General features: G+C 36.3%; 2 protein-coding genes across 2 annotated transcripts in view; both read right to left on the reverse strand.

Moving 5' to 3' along the window:
• The window catches only part of LOC106458736 (voltage-dependent L-type calcium channel subunit beta-2-like), a 38240-nt gene extending 28221 nt beyond the window's left edge, over positions 1–10019 (reverse strand). Inside the window, exon 1 of the mRNA XM_022385045.1 lies at positions 9926–10019. The gene's annotated coding sequence lies outside the window, so the exon portion shown is untranslated. The remainder of the gene's footprint in view (positions 1–9925) is intronic.
• Positions 1–13454, reverse strand: part of LOC111085613 (voltage-dependent L-type calcium channel subunit beta-2-like) — a 67714-nt gene that overhangs the window by 4194 nt on the left and 50066 nt on the right. The window contains exon 4 of the mRNA XM_022385043.1: positions 1727–1868. Coding sequence (XP_022240751.1) covers positions 1727–1868 — 142 coding nt within the window. The remainder of the gene's footprint in view (positions 1–1726; positions 1869–13454) is intronic.

Below are 13454 nucleotides of genomic sequence, written 5' to 3' on the forward strand. Positions count from 1 at the left end.
TCATGAGTGACAGGTGGTGTAAAGTGGAAACAAACTGAGCCGTAGAGATCTTTCTACAGACTTCTCACTTTGAAGTATAGGGTTAAACAGGATTTCCACGATAGTATCCCAAACCATAAAAGAAGCCTTCCTTTAGTCGTGGCTTATAGGTGATTTAATAGTAGTTCCTGGAGGATTTTTCAAACCCACAAAATTTTTCCTATGAGTTCAGATCTGTATTCTAAATTGTTTTGGAACGCTAAATGGAGTTTTGTTTTTACTTTACATATTTAAATATATCACAAATACAAAGCGACTTCTTTAGTTGATCGATATTTCACCTTATGGCTTCTTCTGAAACTACCTATAACGTAAACAATATACGTTTTTCCTAAAACTATTGTATAATTTATAACTGTAGCTACTTTAGTTCTGTATTAAACAAAAACCATTGTTGTAGATAACTCCTGAAAAAACCGTAAGGCAAAAAAATTAGTTAGGGAAGTGTTTGTCTGGATGAATAAGTCGTTTGTGTATTCACTATGTCATAAGAGTCCAGATTTGCACAATTCTTGACCAGTGGACTTTGATACTGGGTTTGAAAAATCCTCCAGGAACTACTATTAAATCATTTATAAGCCACGACTAAAGGGAGGCTTTTTTTATGGTTTGCGATACTATCGTGGAAATCCTGTTTAACCCTATACTTCAAAGTGAGAAGTCTGTAGAAAGATCTCTACGGTTCAGTTTGTTTCCACTTTACACCACCTGTCACTCATAACCAAAGAACTAGGGTGAATCACCAATTTGTTTTAATCCTTATAGTTAAAAATGAATGATCTTAATGAACCATTTTATAATGATGAATAATATGTTATACACCCTTCCTGCCACAGTGGTAACCGTCCGGAAAACGAGGATATTTTACACCCTTTCTGTCACACTAGTGCTGTTCGTCCTTCATGATTGAAGAAGACCATCTCCATTACCATCCATTGATTTTGTGTGTTCGAGGGTGATTGATTAGCCAGATCCTGGCTTAAAAATGTCTGGCGCAATTAGGACAAGACAACAGGGCGGGGGGTCTGGTGGGCTCTGATGGCTGCTTCTTATTGCTTTACGTGCTGCACGCTTGTTTTGGGCTGTCAAGATGCGATGTTTATCACATGTTGCTGCCCCCTTTGTGACAGCACTATTCCAGGCTGGGCGGTTTTGGGCAAGAGTTTCCCAGGTATTAGGATCGACGTTGCAAGTCCTTTAGCACAACCGTAAGTGTGTCCTTCTGACCACCATTGGAGTGTAGCCCGGTCTGTAGTTCACCGAAGAAGATGTTTGGAGAAGCGATTGTCTGGCATTCTGACAATATGGCCAGCCCAGCGGAGTTGTGTCTTCCACAGCAGGGTGTAAATGCAGTAGCAACCCTCCAGAAAACGAGGGTATTTTACACTTTTTTTTTGTCAAAGTAGTTACCGTCCAAAAAACAAGGAATATTACACATCCTTTCTGTCACAGTAATAACCAACCAGAAAACGAGGGTGTTATACACCCTTCCTGTCACAGTGGTAACACAAAGTATATAATAAACATAATCTGTCCTAACAGTTCCGTTTAGAACTCGAAATATCACGCACCCAACCTTTAATTCTATGTAACTACTTTAAGTAAAACATGCAAACTGACACAAAACGGTCGAATTTCAAAATGATGATTGTTATGAAATAGCAGTATGTTTCTCAAAGAAAATAACCTGACTTAAAAATATTTACCTCTTTAATGTGCAAGAATTCTCTAGCATCGAAAGAAACCGCACAACCATGAACGGCTGAGTCATCGTCCAAAGTTCCGTCATAAGCGATGTTCGTTCGTACTGCAAACGCCACTGGTTTCGACTGAAAATAGTTGATAGTAAAAGCGAATACAAAGTCGGAATGAAAAGACCACGAGATATGTAATGCCATATTATCATGTAAAAAGTTGTGTAGGGAATAGAGAATCTTAGGGCATGTTCGTTTCGTTATTAAGCATAAACCTACACAAGGAACTATCAGTGCTGTGCCCACCACGGATATCGAAATCCAATGTTTGGCTTTAGATACCCTCAGGCTTTCCGCTGAAAGATGGGGTATGAATAAGTCACATTCCAACTTTTCTGGATGAACAACTTACATTAATATTTTGAAATGATTTATAAACCTATAATACAAGTGTGTTCGCCTATAGAACTTGTAATTTGTATATTGGCTTAGTTTAACAATACTTAATATTTTCTCTCATTAATTCCCATAGTTTAATGTATTTAAATATTTCTGTAAAAGTATCATCCACATAATGACTAAAACATTAGGCCATTTTGAACTATGTACATCCGTTCAGAAATCCTTCCACAATATATATAAAACATATGTGAAGGTCTCTAACTTTGTTCATCCATTCGTAAGCCTTTCCATAAAACACACAGCCTGCTAATAAATAAGTATATAAACCCTAGAATACAAATCGACCACCTCCATTACATCACATACAAATAACCTCTACTAAGGACGGTAGTGTTTAGTATATAGGGATAGGCCGAGAAAAAATGGCCGACGCATTCAAGCTATTACTCTATGATGCTTACAAATTAAAGTTCAGTTATAACCTTATTTGAGCACCTAATTGCCATTACCAAATGTTTCACAGCTTATATAACAGTAATATTATTCAGTTCTTCCACCACACGTATTTTTATTGGGAAATAATAAAAAGGAAAACCACTACTTAGCAGTGAGATCGGTTATACGCATATATTATTTCAATGTTTCATAAACAACTTTCATATCTGGTCGCTAGACAGTAGCACAAATTGTTCTTATATAACTACTGTTTGTGACTTTTCATTGCACAAACATGATAACTGCCAAAACAGTTTCATTAAAAATAAAAAAGAGAGAAAGAATAACCTGAATTAATAGTTAAGGTATTAAGGAGATCAAGTATTTATTCACCTGACAGATATGTGTAAATATTATTACCTCCGTCACCGGAGGTTATGTTTTCACCCCTGTTTACGTATTTGTTAGCACCATTTCTCGAAAACGGTTGAATGTATTTGAATAAAAGTTGGTATATATTTGGACTATGACCCAACTTAGAAGTTAGTAGTTTTTGGAGGGTCAAGGTCAAAGTCCCAGCAAGGTCACAAAAATCCACAAAATCCTTATCTGTTAACATGGGGATCGACTTTTCCACACTGTTTGTAACTTAGTCAAAAATGAGATTGTGCAACAGGGTGTCAGATTGATAGCCCTGAGACAGCTAGATATTATCTATTGTGCAACAGGGTGTCAGACTGATAGCCGCGAGACAGAAGACTAACTAAATTGTCCATTCCTCGGTAGAGATTACTATGAAGGATAAAGTTTCTTAGAATGACATATTGTTCATTCTGAGTTAGAGAGTTATATAGATAAGTATGAGAAAGCTGGTCCCGTTGTTTCTTATGGAGCGAAATTAAATGTTCCTATTTTTCTGGACTGTTACTAATGTGACAGAAAGGGTGTATAACACATTATTTTTCTGGACAGTTACCACTGTAACAGGAAGGATGTATAACACCTTCTTTTTCTGGACTGTTACTACTATAACAGAAAGAGTGTACAAAACCTCCTTTTTCTAGACGGTTACTACTGTGACAGAGAGGGCGTATAACGTTCCTATTTTTCTGGACTGTTACTAATGTGACAGAAAGGGTGTATAACACATTATTTTTCTGGACAGTTACCACTGTAACAGAAAGGGTGTATAACATCATTTTCTATGCAGTTATCACTGTGACAGAAAGACTGTATCACACCTTTTTTTCTGGACTGTTACTACTGTGAGAGAAAGGGTGTATGACATTCTTCATGTAATTAAAAGTTATTACACAACAGTTAATGTTTAAACATGGTATGTTACTGTTAATAACAACTAATGTCTGTACGTGATACGTAATGTTACGTAACACCATATGTCACTCGTAAGATGGTTAATGTTTGTGAATATAGCATTTTACTCTCAAGAAGTACATGTGTCTCAGGACAGTGCTTGTTTTTTGTGATTAAAATTAAGTATTCAAGTAGTCCCTCCAGCCACATTACATACATATATCAGTTATATAAGTAAATATTCAAGTAGTCCCTCCAGCCACATTACATACATATATCAGTTATATGATTAAATATTCAAGTAGTCCCTCCAGCCACATTACATACATATATCAGTTATATGCAATGTTTTTATTTTCACATTTACTACTTGAGCAATTTGCGGTTTACCACTTGATTAACTAACAAAAACATACATAAATGGATTTACATAAATATACTGAAATAAATAAATGAATTCGAAGTCAGTCTCTGTAAGCGAAACTACCAGCAAACAGAGCAAGAAATCTCATTATTTAATCTCTATTGGTGTAAAGAAGACATTTTGATATTAGAAATAAATGACCTTAAAATACCACTAATACACAAATCGTAACTGATAGTACAAAGCTTTAAATGGTTTAAATAATAAATTTATTTAATTAATTTATATTTTTTATTTCAACCATTTGAAACTTTGTACTATCAGTTACGGTTTGTGTTTAGTATAGTGGAACGCTCCTGTAGAAACTGTAAAGCGAAACGTTGAGTGTCCAATTAAAGAAAACAACAATTTGGTGTTATAAGATCATTTATTTCTAGAACAAGAAAACGGTTTGGTTTTTGTTCACTCTTTGTCATATTGTTATGCACAAAAAGAACCCGAACTTTTATAAGCAGTTTATTGAGCTATTTTTGATATAAAATTTAAGCGTATACAGCAATAAAACACAAAAAGATAAAACTGTGCACACTGTAGAACTGACACACAAAAACATTTAAAACGAATTCGATCAGTGTAGTTCGTGTTCTCCCCTCACCCCAGTGGCACAGCGGCATGTCTGCGGACTTACAACGCTAGAAACCGGGTTTCGATACCAGTGGTGGGCAGAGAAGAGATAGCCCATTGTGTAGCTTTGTGCTTAATTCTAAACAAACAAACAAACAATCGTGTTCTTCATTTCCTGTATTCTTCCGTGGTAATAAGTATAGGCACTACATCCTCTAAGTGGGCCGGTGTGAAGTAAGATGCCAAGGCACTATCACTGATGGCCCAGTGATAACCTAACGAAGACTTAGTATCCTACAATACATCGTTAATAACTACTGTCACACCTAACTACAAGAACATAACATAATGTAGATCGTTTACTACAATACATACACATTGTTTCAACACGCCATAATTGTAGATTTAATCTTTTTCTTCAAGATTAAAATACTATTTTTAAATGATTTGTTATCTTATATTTTAATAAGTACCAATGACGTACCTTACAGTAAATGGTTTTTCTCTTACCTCTTAAATAAGTTCCACTAACATTTTTCATGAACTGATTTGTTCGCTTATGTTTACAACGTATCGCTGACGTATATTTCAACAAGTGATCTTTACGCTTACAGTTTAATAAGTATCACTTACTGAACAATTCTTTTAACAAGTGATTCCTTCTCTTATAGTTTAATAAGTACCAATCACGTATTTCAAAACGAGGTTTTTTAACTTATCGTTAAGCCTAAACATTTTTTTTATAGAAACCACAAACCTATCATCCAGTTACTCCTTAGATATTACGTTCAATAACCTTCGAGATTAACAGTTGTCTCCAAGTGAAATTACATGTACCAAATTCAGTAGAAGAAGAAAATGGAGCTTGTGTAACGTTTTAAGCTGTTAACAATTGGTTAATTAACGTTATTGTGGAAAGTTATGAAAAATGGAGATTGTGTAACGTTTTAAGCTGTTAACAATTGGTTAATTAACGTTATTGTGGAAAGTTATCTTTTCTACGAGGGTTTTACCACGATTAACCCACCTACCCCCTAGACAAACACACACACCAAGAAAGAAGAAGCGATTTAAAGATATATTATTATTCTTCCATATTGGTACCTGTGCTGGAGTTTCCCAACACGACAATGAGGCTGTTGAAGTTTGATATTTTCCAGTTTTGCAGGGCTCGGGATGAAGCCAATGTCGCAGCCTTCTTTCACCAGACGACCAATCCACCAGTCATTGTTGTATTTCTGAAAGAAAAGAACAATATTGACGTTTCAAATAATGTTTAGTAAGAACGGGTGCTGATGACAACAGATGTATCCCACGGGCATTCCGAGTCATTTGTGCTAATGGCAACGGATGTATTCCACGGGCATTCGGAGCGCGTTCCTGCTAATGGCAACATATGTATTCCACGGGCATTCGGAGGCGTTCATGCTAATGGCAACAGATATATAACTTAGGCATTCGGAGGCGTTCGTGCTAATGACAACAGAAAGAAACATTCTTATGCGTCTTGATTTCGATGGAATAATCAAGCGTTGCAGAAGAGAGTGAACTTCTTCGAAACTTGCTCATTACGTAAATTAATTCACCGGTATTTTCTTCTTTGTATGGCTTGTTGCTTATAGAGATAGATGTGGAGTTACTGTCAGTACAGAGGTTCACATTGATTGAGGTTACCAACCTGAATAATATAGCAGGTCTTGTTAATTTGTTTCAGTAATGAGAAAAGATCCCAGTTTTCCATGATAAAAACATTATTTGATGAAAATCAAATTGTTGTTTGTCATGTGGCACGTTTGACGCAACACAAGATTATGGAGTTGGGTTGGGAAGTTCTTCCCCACCCATCATATTCTCCAGATATGGCACCATCAGATTACCATCTTTTTAGTTCGCTGCAACACCATCTTAATGGAAAAAAGTATATCAATGTGTTTTTGCTTCAAAGCCAAGTGATTTCTTTAATCAGGGCATTAATAATCTGAATGTAAGATGGAAAAGCATCATCGATAAGAATGGAGACTATTTCATTTAACAAGTGTTTTGTTTTGATATATAAGTTGTTCGGGTTTTTTCATCTAAAAAAAGCGGCATTAATTTCTTGACGACCTAATACATTCAGCTATTGTAACCGTCCTAATATACATTCAACTACTGTAACCGTCCTAATATACATCAGCTCACTTTTGTAAATATCTTCCAAAACAAAACATAAATTAAGTATTTCTTCAAAATGATAGAAGTATTGTGCTCAGTCTGCCAACCGTTTGCTATGAGCTTATTAACAAATCCGTTTATTGGAGGAATGAAAGACTAGACAAATTCAGAGTCTGTGCAGAAGCTTACTTTTTGAAAGTCAGTAGTGAATATATTGATACTTTACTATTTTATAATCAAATGTATGTACACCGAGAACAAGTGAAAAAGATGCGGAAGGTACTGGAGTGGGTGAAAGACATTGTAAAAGTGCAAGGCAAGTGTGAACTCAGCTATAAGTGGAACAAATCAGAGGCTGTAGAGAATATTCTGTAGATCATAGCGCTTTGTTTTTAAGTTTGTTTTACTTATTAGAAATATGACGTTTATCTACAAAACAAAAACCAACCTCAACGATTGTATAAAAAACAACAACAAGAAGTTGCATTCCTCGGAGGGGAAAGGGCAGAGGATCCTAAATTTGCTCTCTTGAACTACAGTTAATACCGAAAGAATTCGACAGCTTATTGAGGAGACTGCTGCAAAGAGGTGAGGGAAGCTGGAATGTTCTTTGTGGAAATACATTCACGAAAAGCTAGCTCCTCGCGCGAATAGATTGCGAATGTTTAACTAGGAAAAACTTGTTTCAATTGCTAATGCGTGTTTTCAAGTCCTGTAATACTAACATATCACTAGCAACTCGACTGACGAAGCAGAAAATATTAAAGGACAATATAAAAGATACACGGCACGGCTATCAACAGAGTACCTAGACCAAGTTCATGATTGCAAGAGCATGGCTATTCAGTTTGATGAACGACATTATTCGGGAGTCATGCATGTTAATCAGGTCTCAACATCGAAGGTTGTTAACAAGGCTGAAGATAATTTTGTAGAGGGGATAAACGCTAAGCTGCGACAAGTGGAAGATTGTGAACTTGAAGTACAGGCTACAGAAAGAAGAAAAATCATGGCGGGCGAGTTTGTTCATGAGAAACATATAACTGATATCGTCACATCATATGGGACTCAAGTCCACAACGTAATTCTCAACACAATTAATGAACATGTGCCACCATTTTCTCTCCAGAGGAACATTTACGATGTGAATTAATCAGTCTAGCAAGGTGAAGAAATAGCAGCACAAGAATATGTGGTCAGGCTGCAAAAAAAAAAACATCTAGGGAAAAGTAAAGAGTGATATGAGGACATAGAAATGTAGCTGGTGAATAAGTCATGCTCGTTATGTAAGAAATGCGCTATTTGTTGGCTACCAAGTCCTGTCCCAATAGTTGTTTGATTGATATCTATAACGTGGTTGTCCTGGCCTACACTTTTCTATTGACTCTGTATTTCATACAAGTTGCCTCTGAGAAAAAATTATCCACCTTGAATTTGATCAAGAACAGACTGAGAAGCAGTGTATCCCGCAGGCATTCGGAGGCGTTCGTGCTAATGTCAACAAATGCATTATCCCATGGCATTTCGACGTGCATTGTCGTGGAGAAAAAGAAAACTTTTCCGATTGACGAGTGAGGGGTGTTTCTGATGAAGGGCTTGATTTAAACGTTCCAGTTGCTGACTATAGATCTCTGCATTGACAGTTCGCTGTGGATTGAGGAGTTCGAAATTAATTACTTCTTTGATGTCCCACCAAATGCAAAACATCACTTTTTACGGATGGAGTCCAGGTTTTGGGGTCGGAAGTTTTTTTGTCTAAGACTGAGCCATTGTTTTTGGCGTTTAATATTCGCATAGAGAATCCATTTTTCATCACCGGTGACAATTCTGTCCAAAAATGGTTCACGCGCATTACTCACCAGAAGAGACGAAGCAACATTCACATGTTGGAAACTATGATCATCGGAGAGTTCGTGAGGCACCCAAACACCTTCTTTATGGAGTTTTCCCATATTCCTTAGATGTTTACATATTGTTTCATGAGAGACATGCAATTTCAGGGCCATTTCACGAGTGTGTTACCTTGGGTTAAACTCAACAAGCGTCTTTAGAGCATCAATATCAATTCCAACATGTCGTTCCCTGCCATCACAGTTTTTAAGGCTAAATTCACCAGAAGGAGATTTGCTGAATCATCGTTGACACTTACGAACGTTCAAAATATTTCCATAAAGTTCTTTGTGACTACAGAGGCGTTGTATCCTTTCTTGTATTCAAACAGCATTACATGCCGAATGTGTGTCTCGTCCTGTGCCATCACTATAAGAGATTAGAGTATACTAAACTTTACACATTATATAGGCTACACTGACGTGACGTTTTGGCGGTTCGTGTAACTATTATACGTGATGTACGTTTTTTGTTGTTTTTTTTTTGGGGGGGGGGGGTAATGATAGTGTTCCATAACGCGACATTAATTTATTGACGACCTAATATATTAGGACGGACACAATAGTTGACTGTATATTAGAACGGACACAATAGTTGAATGTATATTAGGACGGTCACAATAGTTGACTGTATATTAGAACGGTCACAATAGTTGACTGTATATTAGGACGGTTACAATAGTTGAATGTATATTAGAACGGTCACAATAGTTGATTGGGCTACTCTTTTGGCTGAAAGGGCAAGTATATTCGGTGACGGGGATTCGAACTCGCGACACTCAGATTGCCAGTCGAGCGTCCTAAAACATCTAGTGATACACATTGAACTGATGGCCATGAAGTTTGATGATATGAACGAACAGAAAGGCGTATTACACGTTCAACTTGTCTGGTGTGTGCGGAAAGAACCATTTAAATCCTGAAAATGTATATTGTGATGCTGGTTAGATTAACTAGATTCTTAATGTTAACAATGCGTAAAGTGTGTAGCATTTAGATTCTTAGCTTACCTGGTGTAGGGGGAGTAGATCCTCTAGAACCAGACGGCTTACTGGACAAAACATCATTTACTAACCCTCCAAGATTGGAAGTAGAACCAGATTTGTTACTACACAGGCAAAACAAAAACAGAAGAAAGACTGGATGAATAGTTTCAAAACACTGGTATAAATAACTTAGTCTAATCATAGCCCTGAATTAGCACATAATATACTGATAAAAATCGTAAAAAGGCTTAACACGCTTAATGAAATTGAAAAAGTCTTCCTAGAGATTTCTTAGAAACGCACATACAACCAAACTGCCAGATTATATAGAATTAACCACTTTTTCTAATCAAAGTTTCATTTTCAAAAAACGAAACTAAATGTTAACGTAGCGTTACTAACTAAGCATAGAATAAGGAGAATCACTTCTCAACCACATTTCAGATCCAACTTTCTTGATATGCGTGTTTCACATGTCTTAACAGCTTTACTATAGTTTTCAATTTAAAACGGTTATTTTAAGCGACTTTGAATTCGAGTTTCTTCATTTTACTGTAACGAATTCAAAGTTTGAAATTAATTACGAATAACGTTTTCATGGGTCATAACGATAAAATAAACCAAAAGTCAATTTCACTTTGAACTTAAAAAAAAGTTTGTGTATAAAAAAAAAGATACACCAGCACATGCACTTAACCTTTTGCAAAGTTACTTTGCAAAAATACAGCAGAATGTATACACACAACCTCGAGTGTATCTTTCAACTATCAACGTTGATTTTGTTTTATATGTTATGTCGTGGGAGTCTCTCTCCCTTCTAATCAGGATCTCTACCTACGTTGACTGTACATAACTTGGTCACGTCGGTTCTAAACTGCATCTTTAATCTCTGCTGTTAGCAAACAAATCCAAACTAATGTCAAACCATGCGCTGTACCGACATTTATACACCTTATCTGTTTACCTTTTATAGCTAAAAAAATATTTACAGATTAAAGATGAAGCACGTGGATTGACAAGACTCGTACACACGGATCTCTAAACCTACACCTCGACACAGGTAATTAAAATTGTATTTCGTCCTAATTACCGTTTTTAGCTTCATTACTAACTACTCTCACACCTAAATACAAGAACGTAGTAACTTAATGAAGATCCGATGTCTTACAATACATCATTACTAATTATTATCACGCCTAACTACGAGAACGTAGTAACCTAATGAAGATTTGGTTTCCTATAATACATCATCACTGATTATTATAACGCTTAACTAGGAGAACGTAATAACCTAATGAAGATTTGGTTTCCTACAGTACTTCATTACTAGCTACTATCACGCCTAACTACGAGAACGTAGTAACCTAATGAAGATCCGGTTTCCTATAATACACCATTATTAACTACTGTCACACCTAACTACGAGAACGTAATAACCTAATGAAGATCCGGTTTCCTATAATACACCATTATTAACTACTGTCACACCTAACTACGAGAACGTAGTAACCTAATGAAGATCCGGTTTCCTATAATACATTATCACTGATTATTATAACGCTTAACTACGAGAACGTAGTAACCTAATGAAGATCCGGATTACCTACAGTACTTCATTACTAGCTACTATCACGCCTAATTACGAGAATGTAGTAATCTAATGAAGATCCGGATTACCTACAATACAGGCCAGGTTTGGCCAAGTGGTTAGGACGCTCGACTCGCAATCTGCGGGTCGCGTGTTCGAATCCCCGTCACACCAAATATGCTTGCCCTTTCAGCCGTGGGGGCGTTGTAATGTGACAGTCAATCCCACTATTCGTTGGTAAAAAGATTAGCCCAAGAATTGGCGGTGGGTGGTGATGACTAGCCGCCTTCTCTCTAGTCTTACACTGCTAAATTAGGGACGGCTAGCGCAGATAGCCCTCGTGTAGCTTTGCGCGAAATTTATAACAAACAAACAATCCTACAATACATCGTTACTAACTACTATTACGCTTAATTACGAGAACGCAGTAACCTAATGAAGACCCGGTTTTCTACAATACATCATTATTACGAACAGTCACGCCTAACTACGAGAATGTAGTAATCTACGTCATTTCTACCAACTGTTACGCCGAACGAATAGCATAATTACCTAACAAAGATTCAGTTTCTTACAATACATCATTACTAACTACTTTCACACCTAACCAGGCCAGGATTGGTCATTTGGCAGCTTTTGAAAACGCCAGAGGGCCGGTGCTTTCAACGGTTGGTGAGCCAGTCCTAATAAAAACAGCAAAAACTAAAAATAATTATATGGTTTGTTTATTGTGTCTATCTAGATTCATCAAACAGGAAAGGTTTCAAATTACTTATTACATAAAAAACTCATGTAAAATAAAATAATTAAATACAAAGTGAAGTGAACCTTTGCTCTTATCAATTTTAATTAAAGTAGACGCTAGTATGGCTCCTTCTTAACCCTGAAACAATCACGGTATAAGATATTGGGTCAAGGTTATGATATGCATCAATTTAAGTGAGATTAAGAATAAGCTTGATAAGTATATGAATGATAAGGGCTGACTTTAAGGTTTTTTAAAAAATATTTTAATTTAATTTAGAGGATGGACCAATAGGTCCCATGTTGTCCCAAAACGTTATGTTATGCTAATTAGGCAAAACAAGACACGAAACTCTTAACTAATTAGTACTCTTTCACAAATATGGATAATGGTTATCATTCCGGACTAGGGCTCCAAGGTTCGCATCCAATTACCGCAAAAACAAAGAAAAAAAATCGCGTTCCGAACTTTGGGTCTGTAGATGCATTATAAGAGTGACGGTCAGTTCCCACTATTCGATTATAGTAACCCACGAATTGGCGTTCGGTGGTGTTGAATAGGTGCCTTCCCTCTAGTCTATCTGTCACATCAAAGTTAGGTATTGCTAGCGTAGACAGACCTCGACTAGCTTTGCGCAAAATTCTATAAAAAAAGTTATACATTCAACTATTGTAACCGTCCTAATATACAGGGAGTTGGCGGTGGGTTGTGTTGACTAACTGCCTTCCCTCTAATCTATCACTACTAAATTAGTGACGGCTAGCGCAGATAGGCCTTGAGTAGCTTTGCTCGAAGTTCAAAACAAATCAAATTAAACTTTTAGAATTTTAAATATACAATGTGGCGGATTTAGTATTATATATATATATTTAATATCGATATTTGTATAAGCATAATTCATATTTAGAAATGTACATAACTCATACTGTTAAATCTGTATTGCGAAATTCATACCCATTTTCTAAAGTTGTAGAAGATTCTTGAGTGTAAGAATCAACAATATATATGTGTACGTAAACGCTAGTTTAGCGTTTGTATTGTTGCGTAACATGAAGTTTCGAGAAACTCTCCACACGCCTTTAAATATAACCAACGCGCCGCGCCTAAAACAGTATCTATTATTGGTTTGCTATAATTGGTGTGCTATAAACTTCAGAAGCTGTAACTGTAATTGTTATAACGGTTATTAATCGGGAACTTCAGATATATTAACCAGGAAC

The sequence above is a fragment of the Limulus polyphemus genome, unplaced genomic scaffold (genome assembly GCF_000517525.1).
Source record: "Limulus polyphemus unplaced genomic scaffold, Limulus_polyphemus-2.1.2 Scaffold507, whole genome shotgun sequence".
Classification (NCBI taxonomy): Eukaryota; Metazoa; Arthropoda; class Merostomata; order Xiphosura; family Limulidae; genus Limulus; species Limulus polyphemus.